We start from the raw sequence: 25,431 nt of genomic DNA, 5'->3' as shown, positions 1-25,431 counted from the left end.
AAACAGGAGGTAAGGCATGAAACGCATCAGACACACAAAACAGGATGTAAGGCATGAAACGCATCAGACACACAAAACAGGAGGTAAGGCATGAAATGCATCAGACACACAAAACAGGATGTAAGGCATGAAATGCATCAGACACACAAAACAGGAGGTAAGGCATGAAACGCATCAGACACACAAAACAGGATGTAAGGCATGAAACGCATCAGACACACAAAACAGGAGGTAAGGCATGAAACACATCAGACACACAAAACAGGAGGTAAGGCATGAAATACATCAGACACACAAAACAGGAGGTAAGGCATGAAACACATCAGACACACAAAACAGGACGTAAGGCATGAAACGCATCAGACACACAAAGCAGGATGTAAGGCATGAAATGCATCAGACACACAAAACAGGATGTAAGGCATGAAACACATCAGACACACAAAACAGGAGGTAAGGCATGAAATACATCAGACACACAAAACAGGAGGTAAGGCATGAAACACATCAGACACACAAAACAGGATGTAAGGCATGAAACACATCAGACACACAAAACAGGAGGTAAGGCATGAAACGCATCAGACACCCAAAACAGGATGTAAGGCATGAAATGCATCAGACACACAAAACAGGATGTAAGGCATGAAATGCATCAGACACACAAAACAGGAGGTAAGGCATGAAACACATCAGACACACAAAACAGGAGGTAAGGCATGAAACACATCAGACACACAAAACAGGATGTAAGGCATGAAACGCATCAGACACACAAAACAGGAGGTAAGGCATGAAACACATCAGACACACAAAACAGGATGTAAGGCATGAAACGCATCAGACACACAAAACAGGATGTAAGGCATGAAACACATCAGACACACAAAACAGGAGGTAAGGCATGAAATACATCAGACACACAAAACAGGAGGTAAGGCATGAAACACATCAGACACACAAAACAGGATGTAAGGCATGAAACACATCAGACACACAAAACAGGAGGTAAGGCATGAAACGCATCAGACACACAAAACAGGAGGTAAGGCATGAAATGCATCAGACACACAAAACAGGATGTAAGGCATGAAACACATCAGACACACAAAACAGGATGTAAGGCATGAAATGCATCAGACACACAAAACAGGATGTAAGGCATGAAACACATCAGACACACAAAACAGGAGGTAAGGCATGAAATGCATCAGACACACAAAACAGGATGTAAGGCATGAAACACATCAGACACACAAAACAGGAGGTAAGGCATGAAACGCATCAGACACACAAAACAGGAGGTAAGGCATGAAACGCATCAGACACACAAAGCAGGATGTAAGGCATGAAACACATCAGACACACAAAACAGGAGGTAAGGCATGAAACGCATCAGACACACAAAACAGGATGTAAGGCATGAAATGCATCAGACACACAAAACAGGAGGTAAGGCATGAAACGCATCAGACACACAAAACAGGATGTAAGGCATGAAACGCATCAGACACACAAAACAGGAGGTAAGGCATGGAACACATCAGACACACAAAACAGGAGGTAAGGCATGAAACGCATCAGACACACAAAACAGGAGGTAAGGCATGAAACACATCAGACACACAAAACAGGAGGTAAGGCATGAAACGCATCAGACACACAAAACAGGATGTAAGGCATGAAACACATCAGACACACAAAACAGGAGGTAAGGCATGAAACACATCAGACACACAAAACAGGAGGTAAGGCATGAAACACATCAGACACACAAAACAGGATGTAAGGCATGAAACACATCAGACACACAAAACAGGAGGTAAGGCATGAAACACATCAGACACACAAAACAGGAGGTAAGGCATGAAACACATCAGACACACAAAACAGGATGTAAGGCATGAAACGCATCAGACACACAAAACAGGAGGTAAGGCATGAAATGCATCAGACACACAAAACAGGAGGTAAGGCATGAAACACATCAGACACACAAAACAGGAGGTAAGGCATGAAACACATCAGACACACAAAACAGGATGTAAGGCATGAAACGCATCAGACACACAAAACAGGAGGTAAGGCATGAAACGCATCAGACACACAAAACAGGATGTAAGGCATGTGATAGAGAATAAATTATATTCTATACATCCGCTAAATGTGATAATTAACAGCTTATCTAACCAAATGAATTGAGGCCTTGAGTCCAGGAAGATTTAACATAAAAGTATATTTAATACCATACATTCTCTGCAATACATGTATATTGACAGAGGGCATGAATCTCAATGTACACATTCTGATATGTCATACAGAGTCAAATATTCAGCCAATGGCCGACAGTGTAACATAGATTTATAGGCAGAGGAGGAGAAGAGGAAAAAGGCAGAGAGGAGGGGATGATGACTTGACTTGGAGCCTACAGGGCTGCCTGTCTGTATCAGATGTTATTGGAACATCACGCACTGTCCAAGGTTTCAGCAACGAGAAGTCCTCTGCTCTGGGTGAAATGTCAGTGTGAGTCTATGTGTCAAATGGCATGGAACTTATAGCATAATTATGCGTATGCAAATAGGCCTATAGCTTATTGATTAATGTGTCAGATGGAACACATCAGACACACAAAACAGGAGGTAAGGCATGAAATGCATCAGACACACAAAGCAGGATGTAAGGCATGAAACGCATCAGACACACAAAACAGGAGGTAAGGCATGAAACGCATCAGACACACAAAACAGGAGGTAAGGCATGAAACGCATCAGCCACATAAAACAGGACGTAAGGCATGAAACACATCAGACACACAAAACAGGACGTAAGGCATGGAACACATCAGACACATAAAACAGGACGTAAGGCATGAAACGCATCAGACACACAAAACAGGACGTAAGGCATGGAACACATCAGACACATAAAACAGGACGTAAGGCATGAAACACATCAGACACACAAAACAGGACGTAAGGCATGAAATGCATCAGACACACAAAACAGGACGTAAGGCATGAAACACATCAGACACACAAAACAGGACGTAAGGCATGAAACGCATCAGACACACAAAACAGGATGTAAGGCATGGAACGCATCAGACACACAAAACAGGAGGTAAGGCATGAAATACATCAGACACAAAAATCAGACACACAAAATCTTCCTTTTGAGAAACACTAACACTGATTTGAGATATAGAGGCTAGCAATTGTCTTGGCCATGGTCTCATTTGTTAACAGCAATTATACCAAGGTGTCATAATTAATTTGACAATGATCTATTGTTGTTTAAAATGCTACATGTAAATCGAATATTGTGTGTTTCCTCCTGTTTACGTGTCTGACTCTGGCAGTGAAGGAACATGGAGGGTGGTTGCCAAGTTTGACCACAGAGGGCAGAATTCTTTCAGTGCCCAGTTTGAGGTGAAGAAATATGGTAGGTCAAGTTTAAGCAATCTTGGTATAGTGTGTATTTGTGTAAATTGATCGTGGTACAGTAGCTACTGTAATAACATAACAGTAACATTCAATGGTGAGTTTGGTTTTTATTAATTTTGTCAGAGTAGGCATTACATTTGTCCAACTGTATATATGTCATTTTGGAGTGAAGCTGTTCACAACATGCTCTGTAACTGTATAATGCTGTATATTTATATGGCGTGTTGTGTTTCAGTGCTCCCCGCCTTCAATGTGACTTTGACTCCCAGGAAGTCCTTCTTCAAGCTGGACGACACTGAACTGGAGGTAGAGATCTCAGCCAGGTCAGTACAGTACACACGCACGCACGTGCGCGCACACACACATGCACACAGATACGCATGCACGTATGACACGCACACACACACACACACACACACACACACACACACACACACACACACACACACACACACACACACACACATGTAGGTTTGTAATTTGTAAGGACCTTTCTTTATCAACTATGGTCATTCCCATACCCCTAATCTTAACTCACCAACATTTGTACCCATTATTAAAGGGATAGTTCGATCAGCTAGTTCGATACACTAACTGAAATAGGTACAGTGTTCTGGGAGCTGAGCGCACCGTTTATCGAGACCCAACACTCCAAGCAACAGCCTCCACAGCTCTGTCTCTCTAGTACACGGGGCCAAGAACTAAAACGTAATTTAGCCACCTAAAACAACGGCCACCTAAACAAATCGATATCTGTGTACATGTACGCTCTATTTTGACAAATTTCAGCGCTTTACTTTTCCGCCAAACAGCCGTCTCATTCGGCACTGCTTTTTCTCCCAACCGTACAACTACCGTATTCCTCCGCTAAACTCCTGCACTATATTTCAGTTAGTGTATGCAACTAGCTGATATAGGACCCCACTTCAAACAAACCGAACTATCCCTTTAATAACCTGAACTAAACCTGATTCTATATTTAACCTTAAATCTAAATCATCACCATAACATCCTCACCAGAGATGTTTAAATATAGACAGCTAGAGCAAACACAAACCATTCACTGTTGACTAACTGTTGTCTCAATGTGTGTTTCAGGTACCTGTATGGGGAGCCAGTCCAGGGGACGGCCTATGTGGTGTTTGGGGTGCAGATCAACAAAGAGATGAGGAGGTTACCCACTGTGAAGCAGGTGTCTGATGTAAGTCAATGCTACATCCCAACATTCACCAGTTACTCTCACTGACCAGAAAAATAGATATGTAGGACAGAGAATGTTCAACTTATTACTGGTTACACTACAGTGAGTGTCCACTGACAACGTGGGTGTGGAAATGGGTGTAGGCAAATTCAGTGGTGCAGATATTTTGTGAAAGAAATTATAGATTGAATGTTACTTCGTTCAGTTCAGGAATGCAGGCAGCAATCAAATCATCATCTGCTATGCAATTTGTACATTTGCTTCAAACATCTGACATTGACATAATTGAGCTGTATTTCTGGCCATTGGCATAGAGATAAATGAAAAAAATTCTGCACCACAGAACTTGAATGGATAGAACAGCCTTGCCACTGTTTTCTATTGAGTTTTGGCTCGTGCCAAAAATGTAAGACTAACATTAAATGAATAAAATGTGACAACTTACCAATTATAAAACGTCTCTCTCAAATCAAGCAATCCGATTGGCTCACAGCTGTGGTACAATGAGCATATACCATGGCCTGTCGTGATCTATTGCAAAAAAAGAAGGCATTTAACATTGGAGTCAATGGGGAAATGACCTGACTTCTCTTGGTCTATGTCTTAACAAACACTTTCCAAATAGGTTTATGGTATGAATCAACAATTTAAAGTCTTTTTCATGCTTTCATGTTCTCCGTTTTCTAAATTATGGCCCCATCAAGGAAAATAGATGATAAATAATTGGAACTCATTATAAGGATTTTTCAAAATGGGAAAATGAATGGGGAACTCACTTCCGGGGCTGGAGATGTCATGGAAAATAACGTGACTGTTGAGCTCTATTCTGCCCTCCAAATCCAAACCACAGTAACTACAATTTTGGTCAAAATTGAGAACTTTTAGATATATGTTTTATCATGTGACAAAAAAAACGGAAGTATAAAAATTGCAGTAACTACGAAATCCAACCAAAAACCAGAGCTTCAGCTGGACTTAAACAAAGATAAATCGCAGTAACTACACTTCGAGGTGTAGTTACTGCGGTTTGCATTGGTTTTTTGGTTGGATTTTGTCGTTTTTAATTTTCCCGCTCTTTCCATAACGAAGCCCAACATATCAATCACTCATAATGGCACAATCCTGGGGGGAAATAATAGTGGATATAGCTTGCTTTGAAATGCAAATATCCAGAAAATCGTAAGGAAATATGAGCCTATACTTTTCTACTTGCTCCCTGAAGGCTTCGATACCTCTCACATCATAATAATCACCAAGGCACATTTGTTCTTCTCACTGTGAATCCCTCTGTAGTTATACAATCCAATCAGGATTCCTTGAATGTCTCTGTTACTCATCTATTTAAACATTTTAAACAAGCAGATTACGATTTTCTCATGAAAAACAAGACAGGAAAATGACACTAGATTGTAGTTACTGCGCTTTGCATTTGTACTATATCTGTTTAAGGTAAGGTACACAGACAGATTGCAGTATCTGAATTTTTGGGGTCATATAGGCAAGTAATTGATCATGGTCTTTAGCCATCAAAAATACTTAATGTATACATATTTAATAAGTACATTATCGCTTTTCAACCTATAACTCATTTGGCTGGACAGTCAAAAAACTTTAAAGCCATTTTGCTCAGTTTCATTGTTAGCGTAGTTACTGCGGATAGGATTTGTAGGGCAGTATTGCGTCACACAACAACACAGCCAGCTGCCAGGCTACCCTAGCTCAGCAACATTAGCCTTAAATTAGTAGTAAACTATCAGAAACAGCGTTAGCTTTATGATCTTTTAACGTAACAGTATAGACCCCATGTAGACCCCCGTTATGAGGTCAGTTTATCAAAATAACACCTACTTCGAAATCTGATTTTTGAGGAACAGGGTCCAAACAGTCCAGCTACCATTCTCAGCTGCAAGCCGGCTTCAGAGCTTATCACTTGGGCACATTTTACGTCTGTGATGTTGAGATTTTGACCAGAATCCTTCACACACCACCTCAAAAGCCATATATACTATTGGTTAAAAGCTGAAAAAAGTGTTTTCGGGTTTAGTTACACTTTAACACGTTCACTGCCGTTGACGAGTCAACTCGTCAAGCAGAAACCAACGGTTGACTGCCAATGACGAGTCAACTCGTCCAAAAAAAAAAAAAAAAAATTTGACGGTGGGACGTTGATCAAAGCCGCCTACATCTCCTATATAAATATGGGAGCCACCGAACGTGTACAACCCATTCCACCGACCCACTAAGTGGCGACAGTGCTCTCCAGAGCAGCAGAAAGCCAAGAAAAAACAGCAGCGTGAGGAAGCCATTCTCATGAAAATGGATTGGCGAAAACGCTTTCGCTTTCGGGCTGGGAGCTGGCGGTGGGGGATTGCAAATTTGCATAATAGATTATGGGTGCAACACACTTTGAAACACCAGCAGAAAGGCCAGAATCGCACGCAACTTCATCAAAGCTCACAACCGAAAACCCAGAAACGAACGAGCCCGATTTTACAGTCTAATCCAGACTCGCCCGACGAGCGGCCGCGCCAGCAGCAGCAGCACAGACAGACAGGCAGCAGAAACTCGCCTGTAACAAACACTGCAAAGCCACCAGAGACACACCTACGGAGGGAGGAGTTTGAAGGAGAGGGGGGTGCGGGCAGGGCCGTAACCAGGGTTCCGAAATAGGGGAGGTCCAGCAAGGGGAGGCGGATTCGGCAGCGCCCGCAAGGGCGCCGCCGAAAAAGAATTTGAGGGTTTTTTTCCCCCTTTTTTAGCCATATTTAAATCAACATTAGGATTATACTGTTGTGATGTCATTATTCAGTATATTCTCTTTCATGTCACCACCTGTTCAGCTCTCCTGTCAACATAATTGTAACTAACAAATACAAAATGTTTTAGCCAAATTCATATCAAAATGACACCTACAAACACAGGTACACAACCCAAGCCGTACACAACACACAAAGTCATCATCGATAATAAAAAAAAACATACAGAGGGACATTTATTTATTCCTGATAGGAACGTTTGAAAAATAAAATAAAATATATTATGTTGTTTTTAACTCATTGAATGCCATGGACGTCCTTCGACGTCCAATTAAATAGTGACGTAGAATGCCACGGACGTCCTTCGACGTCCAATGCGTTTTTTGACGGTGGGACGTCGATCAAAGCCTTCCGCAGCTCCTGTACAACTATAGTAGCTATTGGAGGTGTATAACCTATTTTACGGACTCATTAGGTGGCGACAGTGCTTGCTCGGTGCAGTCCAGATTAGAGACAGGTCCGAGAAACAGCCTAAAAGCCGTGGATCAAAGACAACCCGATGCATGCTCCCAGAGCCATTTGCTCTGTCGCGGGAGCTGACATTGGCTCCGAACAGGAGTCAATCCGCGCTCACAACTGAGCCCCTCTGTCCCTGTCTGTCTGTCTGTCTGTCTGTATAGTTTCTCCACCCGATTAGCAGACAGGAAAGCAGCCCCTGACGCCAAACCATTCAGCAATCCGGGTTGGCTCTTCCCTGCTGTGGCGCTGAGAGCCGACAGCAGCACACAAACGCAGCACTCCGAAAATATAATGGTTGCGTGAGGCTGTGTGCAGTGTGGGGAGGAGTTTACGGGGGGAGGGGGGTGGTGCACGCAGGGCATCACACAACAACTACGTCACTACATCAGAAAATATTATCTTCAGACTCAGTGAATGTGCTTGAAATGCTGCATTTCACAAAAGGCGGATTATCTCAGCTAATAATTTGAAAAGCCTGAAAACGCTGAAAACAACCTATCTTCTCCGGCTCATAACTAAAGAACGGAAAATGGTATCAATAAACTTTTTTTTGCTGATGATACAATAGAGCCAGCTCGTTCTTGTGCGTGTTCGGTGTTTACATAGTAATATCACACAATATTCTGTGGGCCTCGAGAAATCACTGAAAACGCTCTGAAAACTCTGGCACTGGGAGCATCCGTTCTCCAAAAGTGGCTGGCACTGAATGAGTTAACTTTACACCACCTCTTTTTGTTACTTATTGGGTCATGAAACTGAAACCATGCATATAGCCACCTGCATACCTGACTTCGGGAGCTTGGCAATTGGCATCATGCATGATTAGCCAGTAGCATCCCAACGTGTCACACAGGTAACATTACTTAAGAGACAGACTAGACACTTACTTTCTTGGTTGTTGCTAAAAAATCTGTCAGTGTCACTCACTGTCTGTCGTTCACTCGCTCACTGTCTCGCAGCTCGCTCACCTTCAATTATCTCGCCAGGCAGACAGACAGTCATCACTCACCACCATGCTGCTGCTCTCTCGGAATCAAGTTACCGCGGACACGGCGTCAGATGACTTCCTGCCTGACCTGCCTTTCGTTTCAAAATAAAAGCGATCCCGTGTTTTTCATGCTTTTCCATGCAGATTGTTTTATAAAAAAAAAAAAAAAAAAAAAATCTCTGAAATATTAGGGGAGGTCCGGACCTCCCCGTCCTAGTTACGGCCATGGGTGCGGGTGCTGCTATGGAGGAAATTACTCTTCAGAACGATATTGTTTAGATGTCTGATGTCTCACTGATGCCAAAAATAAATGGTTAAAGTGACTGTTCTGCCTGTTCTATCGAATCACGCACGCACGCACACACGCACGTACACACACACACACACACACACACACACACACACACACACACAATACAGTATACACACTTGCCCAAGGGCACCCATAATCACAGGCACGTGAGGTGGTTCTAAAAATCCATTTATCTCAAAACTCTCTGAAAATCTCTGAAACCATGCAACTGCTAATGCCTACATAACTACTAACTCTACAAACTAACTCTTTTAGACAGAGAAAGCACACATTCTATTAGTTCTTTTGAGATATTTTGTGTTCACAAAATCCTAACAGAAAAGAATCCTCGGCTCTTGAAAGATGAGCCAGAATCCTCAAAAAAACGCCTTGGCAGAAGCTACCTACAGTAAAAAAAAAACTGTTGGCAGTGAATGTGTTAATAATCTTTATTGTATATCACCATCCTATTTCATGCCTCTGACCGTGCTCTGACCAGACGACTAATGCGCTAATCACATTATTTACAGATACATACAGATAATAACAACAAGCGTATCTTTGATGGGAATCTGTTTATTGACAAAAGCATTAAAGCTGCACTAGTGTCTCCTCTGTTCCATTGGGGGAGGGGAACTGGGGGTAATAGCATTATCTTATCACGGTGAAACCCCTCGCTGTCAGGTGGACAGAAGTGGCTGGCAACTGCACATGTATCGGAGAAAGCATGTGGTAGTCTACGCCTCTCCCCAGAATTGGCCAACCAAAAAAACTTGATGGAACAAAACCCTGCTCTGACCATCCAGGAGCGTTGAATGGGAGAGACTGTTGTGTTTTGCACTGTACTGACTGCCATGTTGGTGTCCTGCAGTTGAATGGAGGAGTTGTCAGACTCAGCATGGAGGAGCTCCGGAGCGCCTACCCCAACATCAGATCTGTGGTGGGAAGCTCTGTGTATGTCAAGGCCTCTGTCCTCACCACCTCAGGTAAGTTACTGTAGGCCTACATACATACACTGTGTGTATAGTAATGCCCAGGAGCGGAGCTGTGACTAGTCTTTGCTCACCTTGGATTATGGGACAAGGGATATTAACATCATGTTCTTGTGTCAATGCTTTCTTCTCTTTTCTCCTGTGTAGGCAGTGACCTGGTTGAAGCAGAGAAGACTGGCATTAAGATTGTGACGTCTCCCTACATCCTGTCCTTCAGAGACATGTCCAAATTCTTCAAGCCAGGCTTGCCCTTTGACTTCACAGTAAGGACCAGCGTCTATTGTTTCAATCTGTTTAATTTAACCATAAAACTGGACATATTCATTTTGCAGTCCTGTAAATAAAAGGCAGACTGAGGCTTTTGTCCAAACACAGTCATGTGTTGTATTGACCCTTCATTTGCTCACTCATTCTAAAGATCAAACAGTTTATTGACAGTTGAATTGAGTTAACTGATGTCATCAGAAGGCACTGAACCACTGTTACGAGATCACTGGTCCAGATTGAACTCAAGTCAACTCTCAATAACTGTCAAACTAAACGATTGTCTGCAAAACGGTTTAGTTTTCAGTTATGTGTGAGATCATAAATTAGAATTGTTTTTTTGGTGAAGTGTCCCTTGAAGAGATGTTCTCCCCAACTTCCCCAGGTCCAGGTGAGCCACCATGACGGTTCCCCAGCCCGTAACGTCGTGGTCAGGCTGAATCTTCTGGATACGCCTCTGATCGTCTCCTCCGGCTCCAGCAGAGTCAACATCAACATGCCCAAGAATCACCAGCAGCGCAAACTGCGCATCACTGTTAGTATACCTGCATGCTGATTCATTCTGTCATTCAAGTTACACAGGACGGTTCCCACCTGCTGTTCACCGTGCATCTTTGGCAATAGACCTTATTCGCTAACCCTGGACGGCGCCATATTGTTGACATACCGTCCTGCGCAAACACAGCGCTAGTAACAGCCTTATTGTCGTTTCTGTTCCATTACAAAACAGCGATGGTAATGACAGCAATAAAAAACCCAGAGTTGTTGTTTGTATGCTGCCGTTAATGCCTGTAATAATAAACAAAAGAAAAAACGAGGTGAACAGACTTTGCTGTGAGGAGCTGTCAGAAAGTGTCACTTGTCTCGCCCAACTATCCACACATCTCCTGTGCTGACATATCCTCAGTCTCGCTCCCCTCACGTCTGTGGACGAGATAGAAACAGACCACGGGGACTTTATTGCTGTCATTACTACAGCCATGTATAACGCAGGTCACCATCCGAACACAACAGGAACGATACAGGTAACGATAACAGCGGCTAGCTTCCTATAAACGCTGCTCTTATATAGGCTGTCACTTGAGAGCTGCAGCGTTATGTCAAGGACATGGCGGCGGTGGGCGTGCCCGTACGCGAGTTACGTCAATCGAATAAGGTCTATACATGCAGTCAAAAGTACAAGAAACCAAAGAAAGCTGTACAATATGGATTGTATCTATTGTACTGCATCTGTAGTACTGTATCTATTTTCTCTCATCAAATCAAATTAATTTGACACTTGACTCCTCTAGATCTGGCAGCTTTGGCACTTGAGAAAACCATTTTCTACAAATTCTCTGATCTTTATTGAGCAGTATATGGAATTAATGAAAATGTTTAAAAGTTAAATGATGAATTATTAATAAGAATTTAATAATTCATTCATGTTATAAAGCGCTTTTCAATGACCCAAAGACGCTGACACAGTATGAGTACATAGAAAACAAGATAACAACAGGCAACAGATACAGGTAACAATTAACACATCGATCAGGGATCTATGGAAACAGAGGGGAAGGGGGGAGAGTGTGGCAAGGTCAAGGACAGGGGGCACACAGAAGAGAGGGAGGTGGGGAAAAATGGGAGGTGGCGAGGTAGGAAGAGGTGGTTAAGGGTAGGCGAGGTTGTAGGCTTGGGAGAACAGGTAGGTTTTGAGTCGGGATTTAAAAGTGGGGAGTGAAGGTGAGTCTCTGATAGGCTGGGGGAGGAAATTCCAGAGTCGGGGTGCAGCTCTCGAGAATGCTCGATCTCCAAAGCTTTTCAGTTTGGATGGTGGAACAGTGGATGAGGATTGGAGGGTACCATTAGGGCGATGGGGGAGAAGGAGGTCAGTCAGATAAGCGGGGCTATGGAGGGCTTTGAAGGTGAGGAGGAGTAGTTTGAAGTTCATGCCTTCTTTGATGGGGAGCCAGTGGAGGGAATGGAGGACAGGAGTGATGTGATCACGGGACTGGGTGTTTGTGAGCAGGCGGGCGGCTGAGTTCTGAACCATTTGGAGTCTATGGAGGGAGCGGGAGTTGATGCCGGTGAGACGGGAGTTGCAATAGTCCAGATAGTATATCTTGTCACTGTTGAGTTTGAGGAAGTTGTTGGTCAGCCAGGTTTTTATTGCGGAAATGCAGGTTTCGATGTGGGTGAGGGCCGGGTTCTGAGTGGATTTTGTGCTGATGTAGATCTGGGTGTCGTCGGCATAGCAGTGGAAGTCCAGGTTGAATTTGCGGATGATGTGACCGAGGGGGAGTATGAACACATGAAGATGAACTATGATCTTTCACTGCTAAATTGTGAATCTTCATCCATATGAATTAATGACATGTTTTGTTCTATTGTGTCCTAGGCTGAGACCGCTCAGGCAGACTTGAAGCCAAAGCAGCAGGCCAAACACCAGGCCACTGTGTATCCCTACCGCCCCCACAGCGCACGCCACCCAAACTACCTGTACATCTCCACAGGCACAAACATGGTGTCTGTAGGAGACACGATGGCCCTGAAGCTGACCATCAACACTGCGGACCTGACCCACAGACAATTCATCACACACCTCACCTACCTGGTGAGACCAGCACTGTAGCAAAATATGTCCATCCTCCATCCATCCATCAATCAATCAATCAATCAATCAATCAATCAATCAGTCTCAGTAAACTTTCCAATAAACAACAGAGCATTAAACGAATCAAGAAGAGACAATGAACGATGAACAATGAATAATACAAACTCAAAGTTAATACAGGAAAGAAAAAACATTTGAAAAAAGTGAATGTAGCGTAGGGTAAGAGAAAGGACAGAAGCTAGGGCAGGCAGGCAGACAGACAGACAGACAGACAGACAGACAGACAGACAGACAGACTGACTGACAGGCAGGCAGGCAGACAGACAGACAGGCAGGCAGACATACAGGCAGGCAGACAGACAGACAGACAGGCAGACATACAGGCAGGCAGACAGACAGACAGACAGACAGACAGACAGACCGACAGGCAGGCAGACAGACAGACAGACAGACCGACAGACAGACAGACAGACCAACAGGCAGGCAGGCATTCAGACAGACAGATAGACACACAGGCAGGCAGACATACATGCAGGCAGACAGAGAGACAGACAGACAGACAGGCAGGCAGACAGGCAGGCAGACAGACAGACAGACAGACAGACAGGCTGACATGCAGACAGACAGGCAGACAGGCAGGCAGGCAGACAGACAGACAGGCAGACAGACAGACAGGCAGGCAGACAGACAGACAGACAGACAGGCAGGCAGGCAGGCAGGCAGAGAGACAGACAGACAGACAGACAGACAGACAGACAGACAGACAGACAGGCAGACAGACAGGCAGGCAGGCAGGCAGGCAGACAGACAGAGAGACAGACAGACAGACAGACAGACAGACAGGCAGAAAGCTATAAGTGAAAGGACCGTGTCGACGAGCTCAAAAGTCATATGATTGTGAATAGAGTTTTGAGTCGAGATTTGAACATTTCAACTGAAGTGGCTTCTGACTGTGAGTGGTAGTTGGTTCCAGATAGGGATCATGTGGTTCTAAAATCTCTACTTTTACCACCAAATGTCACACCATGATTGCTCGTTTGCTTGAATCCAAACTGAAAATATCAAAATGTGAAAATGATTAAATATTCTTCTTGGCTTCTTCCCCAAACATCAACTTTCTCAGGTGCTCAACAAAGGAAAAATCATCGTTGCTAAGCGACTGGATGTGACCGGTCAGACGATCACCGCCGTTGGGCTGGCGGTTACCACGGAGATGATGCCCTCGTTCCGTTTCGTGGCGTTCTACACAATTCGCTGGGCAGGGCGGTCAGAGGTGGTGGCTGACTCCATCTGGGTAGATGTGGCAGATTCCTGTCTAGGAGGGGTGAGTCCACTAACCTTCCGAGGCATCTGGATTCATGACATCATGATCATGCCAGAAATCCATCTTGCCGACCAATCAGCATCCGAGGACGTAGAAGGCATTCCTAAGTGGTTGAAGTTAGGCCGTGATAGACAGATTGTTTTTGTTTTGTTTTTTAATCCCCCCCCAACCCCCCCGGATTTTTTATCCCATTTCTATCCCCCATTAGTGCTCATTTTTTATTTATTTATCCTGGTTGCTGCTCCACCCTCTGTCGATCGGGAGAGAGCCAAAACTGGCTCCATGCTTCCTCTGAGACATGTGCAGTAGCCAGCTGCTTCTTTTCACCTCACAGGGGGAAGCTTCACCGGTAGGACATAGCACGTGGGAGGATCACGCTATTCCAACGAGTTCCCCTCCCTCCGAACAGGCCAGAGAATGACCAGAGGAGGCACCACATCAGCGACCAGGATATTGATATTGCATGTTTTGGTGTGGGGTTCCTATATGAAGGAAACCCCCCAGGGGGCACGGGGAGAACATGCAAACTCCACACAGAAAGGCCCTTTTGACGATCCCACCCGGGCGGTGGGCACTCGAGGACATGCGGATGGGCATGCACTCCTTCAGCGCTCACAGGTGGGATATTGAACCCAGCTTCTAGCTGTGAGGCGACAGCTGAGCCACTGTGCCCCTCGTGATAGACAGATTGTGCATCCAATCACCTCCCAAGTATTTTTGAAAGTGCCCGCCCTTTTCCAAATAGTTTCCAAAAACAAGATCTGTGTAACAAACCATCTGGCGCATCAGGTTGTGAGTTCACAACCTGCCCAGCATGGGTGTGTGTGTGTGTGTGTGTGTGTGTGTGTGTGTGTGTGTGTGTGTGTGTGTGTGTGTGTGTGTGTGTGTGTGTGGTCACAAATCAGTATTTGTTTTCGTTTTAGTTGTTTTAATCATTGTTTCACTACGTTTTTATGAATGACCTGCCCCCTCTGCCTTCCTAGCTGAGTGTGGGGCCGGTGGACGGCAGGCATCGAGACTACAGTCCTGGAAAGCCCATCAGTTTCAGGGTCAGAGGTGACCCGGGGGCAAAGGTCAACCTGGTGGCTGTGGATAATGCTGTGTATCTGCTTAGCAAGCAGAGACTCACACAGAGCAAGGTGTGTGTGTGTGTGTGTGTGTGTGTGTGTGTGTGTGTGTGTGGGGAGTGCATTTCTGTGTGTTTGTGTATTAACCCTAGTCCGTGTAAAACAAACAAAGGTTACTAGTTACCTCATCAAAACTGTAATCAATTTTAATAATATACAATCAGATGACTTTCAGATGACTAATTTACTTATTTACTTATTTGAGGTACAAAGAAAAAAAAGTGAAATATGACAGTATAGGAAATTTATATTATTTAAAGATGGAGAAAACCTGCTACTATTCAAATGGCGTAACGCATCTCTCCGTTCACTTTCAAAGTATTTCCAAAAGTAATCCCCTAGTGTACGGTAATCAGAATACTTTTTTTAGGCAACATACATAATGGAGTACTTATTTTGTGCAAGTCACCCCAAAAACTACTCACAAATAGTATAGAGTTTGAGCTATACAAATAACCATTGTTAGTGTAGGCTAGTTTGTACCAAAACTCAGAATAGCACAAACCTCTCCAACTGACCTTTGACCTCAGCTGGACTTTGTGCTCAGATCTGGAACGTGGTGGAGAAGGGAGATATCGGCTGCACCCGAGGGGGGGGGCCAAAACAACATGGGGGTGTTCACAGATGCAGGACTGCTCTTCACCTCCAACTCTGGGGTCGAGACCCAAACCAGACAAGGTACTGACAGCAGGCAGCGACTGCTGCCCCCCTCAGGCCATATAAGGTTCAGGCAACTACAGACTGAAACAGCTCTGTGTTGGATTGAAGAGTTACTTTTTGTCACAATAAATGTTGAGATCAAAACTTGGTTCTTCAATCAATTCCATCTTGGGGGCGGAGCCAAAATGTGGCTGGAGATGATCAAAGATCATCTTTGCTCTCTGAGAGTCCCTCCTCCCACGCTAGCAGCTGAAGGCCATGTTTACACTGCAGGTGTATTTGCTGAAAGTGAAGCAATGCTTAACTCATTGGCTGCCAGCCATTTCTGGAAAACGGACGCTCCCAGTGCCAGCCCTTTCAGAGCGTTTTCAGTGATTTCTCAAGACCCACAGAATATTGTGTGATATTACTATGTAAACACCGAACACGCCCAAAGAACGATGAGACTCTCTTGTATCATCAGCAAAAAAAAGTTTATTTATATCATTTTCCGTTCTTTAGTTATCAGCAGCAGTAGAAGATAGGTTGGTTTCACCAAAAACAGATGTTTCAAACTAGAACCTGAGATAATGAGCCTTTTGTGAAATGAAGCATTTCAAGCACATCACTGACTCTGAAGCTAATATTTTCTGATGTAGTGACACCTCAAAAATAATTTCCTTCAATAAAACAGCGAAAACAAAGGAATTTTGATGGCAAAATAATATTTTTTAGCTGCAACCAGCAGCGCTGGCCCCTGCGTGCGCAGACCCTACACCTTCCTGCTGGTCTTGATTTACTGCTGGTGGGCAACAGGTATTCCAGCTTGTGTTTGCCAATCTGTCCATCGAGCCTGCTGTCTGGGTCGGTGTTGTATGGTGCCCTGCGTGCCTCACCCCCCTCAACTGCAAACTCCTCCGTGGGAGTGTCTCTGGTGGCTCTCTGCTGCTCTGAATTTTCTGCTGCACGTTTCAAAGTGCGCTGCACCCAGCGTATATTTTCACAGCGCTCCGCCGTTTTTGTGCGCCGGCTCCCAGCGCTTCCAGCTGAGAATAATTTATCTTTTCAGAAAGACGCTGCTGTCAGGTGCTCCTTTTCTGGCAACTAATCATATGGAGAAACTATCGCAACCGACTCAGAAAGGCTCAATTGTGGGAGCAGATTGGCTGCTGTTCACAGGCACAGCTAACGTTAGCTCCAGCATGCATCGGTTTCCGTTTCCCCACGGCTTCTTCTCTGTTTTTTCCTCACCTTTCTCTAATCCGGAGAGCACTGTCACCACCTAATGGGTCCGCAAAATAGCTTATACACCTTCAAAATCCCCCATATTTTTACAGGAGATGCATCAGGCTTTGATCCACGTCCCACCGTCAAAAAACGCAATTGACGTCTTTAGACGTCAATGGCACTCAATGAGTTAAAGGAGAATTTAATTTTTTTTAACCTGCAGCCCTCTCCTCACATTAATTATGATCTGACGACTCACCCAGTGCTCTCCGCAGCGTTTTTGTGGTCCTATGCGTTGTTTTGAGATCAATAGCGTCGAAGCTAGTCCTAGAATGGATCTCCGTGGGGCCAAGTGGCAGCATGCTTTTCCTCCATTTAAATAGACAGTTTTATTCCCGTTTTCGACGCATATCGTCATAAACTGTTCCCTAAGGAACGATCAGACTGCAATTGTCCCCGGGCGCCGAGCAGTAGTGGGTACAGGCATGCCAGGAATTCCAGGCATCCCATTTCCGCCTGAGAGCTGACCCGACAGGCAAAAATGGGCTGCCTGCAACCACCAGTGCAAAGAGATTTCTGCAATAACTGCACTTTATGACTTTGCCCTCTAACTTCCCAAAAGCACTAATTTAGCATTTGCGCTCCTTTAACGCCGTGCGCAATGCAAATTGGGGGCAGACACAAGCGCATGCCTGTGATAATTGTACTGGGCATTGGCTGCCCCATGCCAAAGCAGGGGTTTCAGCGCTAAAATGTGGGATAGATGGCGTTATCCTATCGTCAGCAGCGCGCAATTACTTTGCGCTAAGAGCTTTGAAAAGGACCTCTTACGCGCAAATACCTCTCTGCGCTGGGTGCGGTGCACGGAGATTATGGCTGCGCTCCCAGCGCAGAGAGGTATTTGTGCAGTGGAAAGTGGAATGCCACGCCAAGACATCAAATTATGCTGCTAAAATTGGGTATTAGCAGATAATTCAGTGAGGCAATCAACTATAACTCACTGAGAAACTTTTATCACATCGCAAAGAGGGAAATTAATTGAGAAAACACTTGTTGGACAATGGACATAGGCTATTTACCTTCATAACCCGAAGGGTCGTTGGCACCACAGACGATCTGTCAATAAGCTCCCTCTGTCCTCGCACGAGTGAGTACACTCTATTACGCATGGAGAGAATTACAGCATATTGCTTGCCTCGCACAAACAACCATTGCAAGACGGGAATCTGATTGGTTTTGATTGACGTAATGCCCAGCCTTGCCTGGCCACGCCTGTGAATAATTCTGGTAGTTAAGACCGCCCAAATCCCGTTTGCGCAGGCATTTTGGGGCGCAGATGAGTTTTGGCAGAATTGCCACGGCTCTAATTTGCGCTTGCGACAGGTGCCATGAACGTTTCTGCATGCCCGCCGAGAATTGTAGCCCCAACATATTTCGGGGCTGTTTTAACTTAGAAATCAGGGAGGTCACGTCTACCAGACAATTATATCACTTTTAAACAGTTATATTTCTTATAAATCATTACAAGTATATGCTCCCGTGAGGTGGGGATGCTTTTTTTGCTGCTCTGCGGGGGAGCAAAACTCGGCAGAACACCTGGTGGACGGCGCAAGGCGGTATGCTATCTTCCGTTGCTTAAGGTACGCGCAAACAGTGCACAAATCGCTATTTAGGGATAGCACCTGTCGCAAGATAGAGCCCTTTATGTTTAAACTCAACGGATATTGGTTGACGTTACTCCTCGAGGCGCACAGGCAATGAGGCAGCCATTATTGTTTTCCCAGCGGCGTTCCTGATTGGCCGGTTACGATGTCAACTACGAGGCGGGTCGCTGATTGGCTCGTACGCATTGCAGTTTCTGCAGAAGCCCTCCCAGGGCTGGAGGCCAGATGGTCTGGTAGAACAAAATGAAATGTGAGTTCACGTGACCGGCTGGTTTACCAGGCTAGTAAAGCCTGGTATTTAAAGGAGAATTTTGGTATTTTTCAACCTGGACCTTTTTTTATGTATATAAACTAAGTAATGTGAACAGAAGTTTTTGAAATTGGTGCAGTATTAAGATTAAAGTCAGAATTCTGACTAGTCTATTGAATAATCATGCATGATAAAAAGATTTCAGATAAGGTGTATCAACAATTGTTCATAGAGCTGAACACATGACACATGACATTTCTTGCCCAAGCCATTTAGAAAAAGGGGTCCACCCGCTATGCCGACCACCCGCAATGCCGACCACCCGCAATGCCGACCTTAGGTTTAGGCGTGGGGTTGGGAGAGGTTAGGTTTTGGGGTCTGGGGGAGGTTAGGTTTAGGCATGGGGGGAGGTTAGGTTTGGCGTGGGGGCTGGGAGAGGTTAGGTTTTGGGTTAGGGTCTGGGGGAGGTTAGGTTTAGGCATGGGGGGAGGTTAGGTTTGGCGTGGGGGCTGGGAGAGGTTAGCTCCACCGACACGCTGCGCGCCACCTCGCTCAGCTGGTTCTGCTTGTGGGCTATCGGCATTGCGACCTGTCGGCACTGCGGCCTGTCGGCACATAGACGCGGCACCTTAGAAAAATCTGTATATAACGAGTTTTAAGGCTGCCACCAAGCCAACCCGTTACCTACTGAATCGTGAGTGACCATCCACCTTATTTTTGAATGCCCTTTGTAAAATAATTATGGGTAGAAGGTCCGGTTTAACGTGTCTTGATTGTTGCAGCTTGCACATTTCCTCATTATTAACGAGGAAATGTCGCAAGCTGCAACAATCAAGTTGCAGTTGGCTGGGAGGATTAGGAAGATAGCACCCATAAGGCAACATGGCAGCTAGAAATAAGGTGGATAAAACATTTCAATTGGAGGAAAAAACAAAAACTAACAATGGAGGGGAAAATCTAGTTTTCAATTTTTCGTCGTCTTTTATTTTGTGTTTTTGCTCGAACTGAAATGTTTTATCCACCTTATTTCTAGCTGCCATGTTGCCTTATGGGTGCTATCTTCCTAATCTCAAGATTCAGTAGGTAACGGGTTAGCGGTTCCAGCCTTAAAACTAAAAAGTTTTTTTCGAAATGCCTATGGACAAATGAATGGGGAACTCTCTTCCGGGGCAAGAAATGTCACATGACTGTTCCGCTCTATTATGGTTACAGATGTTTTTCACCTCTCTCCTCTCCTCTCCTCAGCTCTGCAGTGTCCAGGCAGTGCCAGAAGGAGACGCTCTGCTGAACAGTTACAGCGTCGATCCCAGCTGGGTGAGTGTCAAATCCAAATAATAGACACAGGTGGGTGCTACACATCATCGGCGATGGATTTAGTAGAGTCCCCCCCACACGCATGCACACACACACACACACACACACACACACACACACACCCGCGCACACACACACACACACACACACACACACACACACACACACACACACACACATTTGAATGACATATTTATGTCCACATAAATACAAGTATGCAAAGGACATAAACACTAATAATGCAATCAGATATTGGGAGTCAGTCAGTTACATGCAGTATTGGGCAAGTTACTTTCAAAATGTAATATATTACATATTACTAGTTACTTTCATTTGAAAGTAATACGTTACTTTATAATATTATAATATTAATATTTCTGTGTAGAGTAACTCGTTACTTATTACACTACTTTTGCATTACTTTTACCAAAACAACAGCAGCAGCAGAATGACATGGCTGCCCCGGAACCATCACGAAAAATAATTTAAAACGCCTTGAAGTCAGTGTAAACAATCCAAAATTCGAAATGTTATTATTGTCCTTTGTTATTGTCATCTATAGTGGTTATTTGCATACAAACACACAGTTTGATTAGGAAATGATTGTATTTTTTTTAAATATGTGCTTTGATTTAATAAAATGTAACTCAATTTGTAACTTGAGTTACTTGAGAAAGTAACTGGTAAAATATTACTGAAATCCTATAAGTAATAAGTTATATTACTGAGTTACTGCTAAAAGTAATATATTACATGTAATATGTTACTTTTGTAATGAGTTACCCCCAACACTGGTTACGTGAGTGCCCAATCGGTAACCACAGTAATGCATACACAATAGGATAACAACACACAGGATGATGACAAGACAAGATAACGGTCAGTATCCACTTCATGGGTACAAAAAGCAACGCCTCCTCCATATTGAGCGGCTACCGATAATAGCAGATATTGAACAATACTTTGCTAACTGCTTCACACACACACACACACACACACACACACACCCTCTTTCAGTGGCTGATGCACGTGACCTTAACCACCTACTCCCCCTTGTGTCTCCAGAGAGTCACTACAAGGAGAAGCTGCAGCATCGGTGCTGCAAGGACGGCCTGAGGGAGATCCCCATGCCGTACTCCTGCACCCGGCGCTCCCTCTACATCACCGAGGGCTGGGAGTGCATGCAGGCATTCCGCTACTGCTGCGCCCACTACCGGGACCAGGAGCTGGACACCAGGCGACCCACCGACCCCCCACCGCTGACCACCACCCCGCCTCCCACCACCACGCCTCTCCCCACCATCACCGGTCAATACTACATAATAATTCCGGCTAGATTCCCCATAGATTATGATTACTTTCCTGAACAACCTCGATTCTCAGTGAATTCTGTAAATATGGAGGACAACTGGTTTGGAGGGGCAATGGAGGAAGACTGGTTTGAGGAAGAAGAAGAAGAGTACCTGGATGAGACTGAGGTGTATCTGCGCTCCAAGTTCTATGAGTCTTGGCTGTGGAGGGATGTGAACCTGCCCAGCACAGCCGACAGCACGGACGGGTGAGTGCTAGATGGGAATATTGATTTATAGAGAGCCAAAGTGGACGTCACTTCCTGCCTTACCATGCGTCCCATACAGTTCCCCATACAACGAAATTAAGAGTGCTTCAGCTGACAGTGCATTAAGCTGACATTAAAAAACATTTAAGAAAAAAAACATTAAGAACAGATAAGGATGACACATGACACCTATACGGGGGGGGGGCAAAAAAACAGAAACATAAAAACAATAATAAAAGACTAATAAAATACTGCTGAGGTAGTAAAAAGAATATTGCACAACGTTTTGATATATTGCACAAGTTCATGTATTGCACTGAGTGAGAGAGTTAACGGCTGCTGTGATTGTTTAGAGTCCGGACGGCCCATTGTGCGGCTCTTGATGCTCCTGTACCTCCTGCCCGAGGGCAGCAGGCTGAGCAGGTGATGAGCAGGGTGGAGGTGGTCGCGGATGATCCGCTCTGCCCTGGAGAGACAGCAGGTGCTGACTATGTCATCTAGGGAGGGGAGGGGACAGTCAGTTATCCGTTATCAGTCAGAATATCATTGGCGCATGAAGCAAATTGAAGTGGTTTTCTTCCGGGTTACGGAGGCTGCCATTGGGCCCAAGGGATGTGCGCATGTGTGCTATGTGAGCAGAGCTGAACGCAGCGGAGAACACGCCATAAGTAAGTTTTTTACAATTTAAACTTATTTCAACACAAAATTAATTTCTGAGGACTTTTGATGCCTACAAGCAGGGTAGTAGGTTTCAATAACTGCCACTTTACCAACATTATTGTCAAAAGATGGAGCAACAAAAAAGCTACAATTGAGCTGTAATCTTGATTAGATTAACGTTAGCGTTTTTTTCCGTTTCCTCAGGTGAATCCGGGAGGACAGCTGCTGCCTGCTGCCGTCTGTTGACGCCCAGGCCATGGGTCAGGAGGATTGACCAGGCCATGGGTCAGGAGGATTGACCAGGCTATGGGTCAGGAGGATTGACCAGGCTATGGGTCAGGAGGATTGACCAGGCTATGGGTCAGGAGGATTGACCAGGCCATGGGTCAGGAGGATTGACCAGGCTATGGGTCAGGAGGATTGACCAGGCCATGGGTCAGGAGGATTGACCAGGCTATGGGTCAGGAGGATTGACCAGGCTATGGGTCAGGAGGATTGACCAGGCCATGGGTCAGGAGGATTGACCAGGCTATGGGTCAGGAGGATTGACCAGGCCATGGGTCAGGAGGATTGACCAGGCTATGGGTCAGGATGATTGACCAGGCTATGGGTCAGGAGGATTGATCGGAGGATTTTGTTGATTATTGTTGTCGTCATAATAAACTGAGACAGCTTGTAAAGATATCTGTGTCCTTTTTCATCAAAATGCTAGACCCCATCGCTTATTGTTATTAGTCATTTAAAATATTATTTTCTCTAATCTCAAAATGGTTTCATTGTTTAAAATGGCACATACCTATGCAGTAAAATAGCTGAAATACTGTTTCCAAAGTCTTCTACTTGGGTATTTGTTGAGCGCCTTGTTATGATGGTGCTATGATAGAAATTGATTTTGTGACATCACATTAATATACTGGGATCTAGTGAGCTGACTAAAACTTGATAATGTGCTAATTGTTTTTACACAGTGTTTGCGTTTTAATTGTTAGATGCCGCCACGTTTTATTGTGATTGAGTTTGATGCAATGCCAATGTTTGTCTAAAAACGTGCAGCGTCACACTGCATCGAGTTGACTTGTTTAGTTGTGTCACCAGACGGGCGAGTTGTATATTATCAAAACTTGCAATAAACCCTATTGGCATTTTACAAGTAAACGTTGCATATATCCCAGTGTTTGCGGAGATTTGTGTCCGCAGCGCGTACCGCGGCTGCCCGCTCTAACTCATGTTGGCTCGTGTAATGCAATGCAACAACTGTCTGGCTTGTGAGCTAACTTACTGCTTGACAAAAAATAATAGAAAGAGGAAGAGGAAAATATAATATGCTGCTACTGTGTAAATCTGTGTCATGTCATCACAGCAAAGTGGAATCTTGATGTCAGCATTCACTTCCTAGACAATGGCGCTGGATTCAACAAGATTTTGAGACTCATTCATCAGACATTGAACAATACAATGTCAATCTTACCGATCTATCCAATCAACAACCAATTAGGTTGAATAAATGAATTGATTGGTAGTGATTGGTGAGGGTGGTTTAGGCTTCACTGTTCCCTGTGAAGTGCATGTGTTTTTCAACCAATCATATTTAGCATTAGATAAATTGCCGAGGAAATGAAACGCCCTATGGGGGAATGTTTTTCTACTGTACCCCTGAAGGACAGACCCACTGGCACAGACCTGGCACAGACTCTGTCTGCATGCCGCTCCATCAGTGCCCTACAGGTGTCACTGTTGTTGAAGCATTTTAAGAATAGCATGATTTTTATTAAGAAAAAACACATTTGATTGATATTTTATTAAAAATATATATATTATTATATAAAATCCCCGATCTCTTCTAAAAAAACAAGGGAGGTCCATCCTCCCGTGCCTCACTAGAAAAACCTCCTGTGGTAATGATCCTTCCAAGTCCATTTTTGGGGTAACTGCAAGAGTAGGCTATCATCACGGTTTATAACGGTGAAATACTTTACTGGACAGGCCGCTTAATGTGTCAACCCTGCAGTAGCCTACTCTATATGCCTGCTACTGATTGTTTTCTATATAGGCTATATCCTATGGTTGCACTATAATCCTAATTGACCTAACTATAATATACGTACAGTAGCTATAATGATCATTCCTCCTATAGGCCTACATATATTTATAACGGTCACTACATCACACATATTGTATATTATTATAGGCCAACAATAACTGTGATATGACTGTTATAAATATATGTAGGCTAAATATTATATATATATATATATATATATATAATATTTAGTTAACTTAACTCATTGAGTGCCATGGACGAGTATGTTCGTCAATTGGTTTAGTAACGTAGAGTGCCAAGGACGAGTATGTTCGACAATTGCGTTTTTTGACGGTGGGACGTGCATCAAAGCCAGATCCATCTCCTGTGAAAGTATGGTGGCTGTTGAATGTGTAAAAGCTATTTTAGGGACCCATTAGGTGGCGACAGTGCTCTCCAGATTACAGAAAGGCGAGTCGTTGGGGAAACGGAAATCGCATCGCATCCGTATGCATCGATATGCATGAAGCATAACGTTAGCTGTGCCTGCAGCAGCCAATCTGCTGCCACAATTGAGCATCTCCGTGTCCGCTGCGATAG

General features: G+C 44.4%; 1 protein-coding gene across 1 annotated transcript in view; it reads left to right on the top strand.

The window, feature by feature from the left end:
* Nucleotides 1-25,431, top strand: part of LOC310775845 (venom factor-like) — a gene marked incomplete at its 5' end in the record, with an annotated part of 76,425 nt that overhangs the window by 18,359 nt on the left and 32,635 nt on the right. Inside the window, 13 exon segments of the mRNA XM_083635972.1 lie at nucleotides 3,359-3,441; nucleotides 3,679-3,766; nucleotides 4,542-4,644; nucleotides 10,071-10,185; nucleotides 10,339-10,454; nucleotides 10,841-10,990; nucleotides 12,833-13,048; nucleotides 14,172-14,372; nucleotides 15,356-15,511; nucleotides 16,047-16,088; nucleotides 16,090-16,177; nucleotides 20,525-20,593; nucleotides 21,659-22,151. Coding sequence (XP_083492098.1) covers nucleotides 3,359-3,441; nucleotides 3,679-3,766; nucleotides 4,542-4,644; nucleotides 10,071-10,185; nucleotides 10,339-10,454; nucleotides 10,841-10,990; nucleotides 12,833-13,048; nucleotides 14,172-14,372; nucleotides 15,356-15,511; nucleotides 16,047-16,088; nucleotides 16,090-16,177; nucleotides 20,525-20,593; nucleotides 21,659-22,151 — 1,920 coding nt within the window.

Source organism: Poromitra crassiceps, assembly GCF_964638095.1.
Source record: "Poromitra crassiceps genome assembly, chromosome: 4".
Lineage (NCBI taxonomy): Eukaryota > Metazoa > Chordata > Actinopteri > Beryciformes > Melamphaidae > Poromitra > Poromitra crassiceps.
Note: the sequence above shows the minus strand (reverse complement) of the source record. Positions and strands in the feature narration are given on the sequence as shown.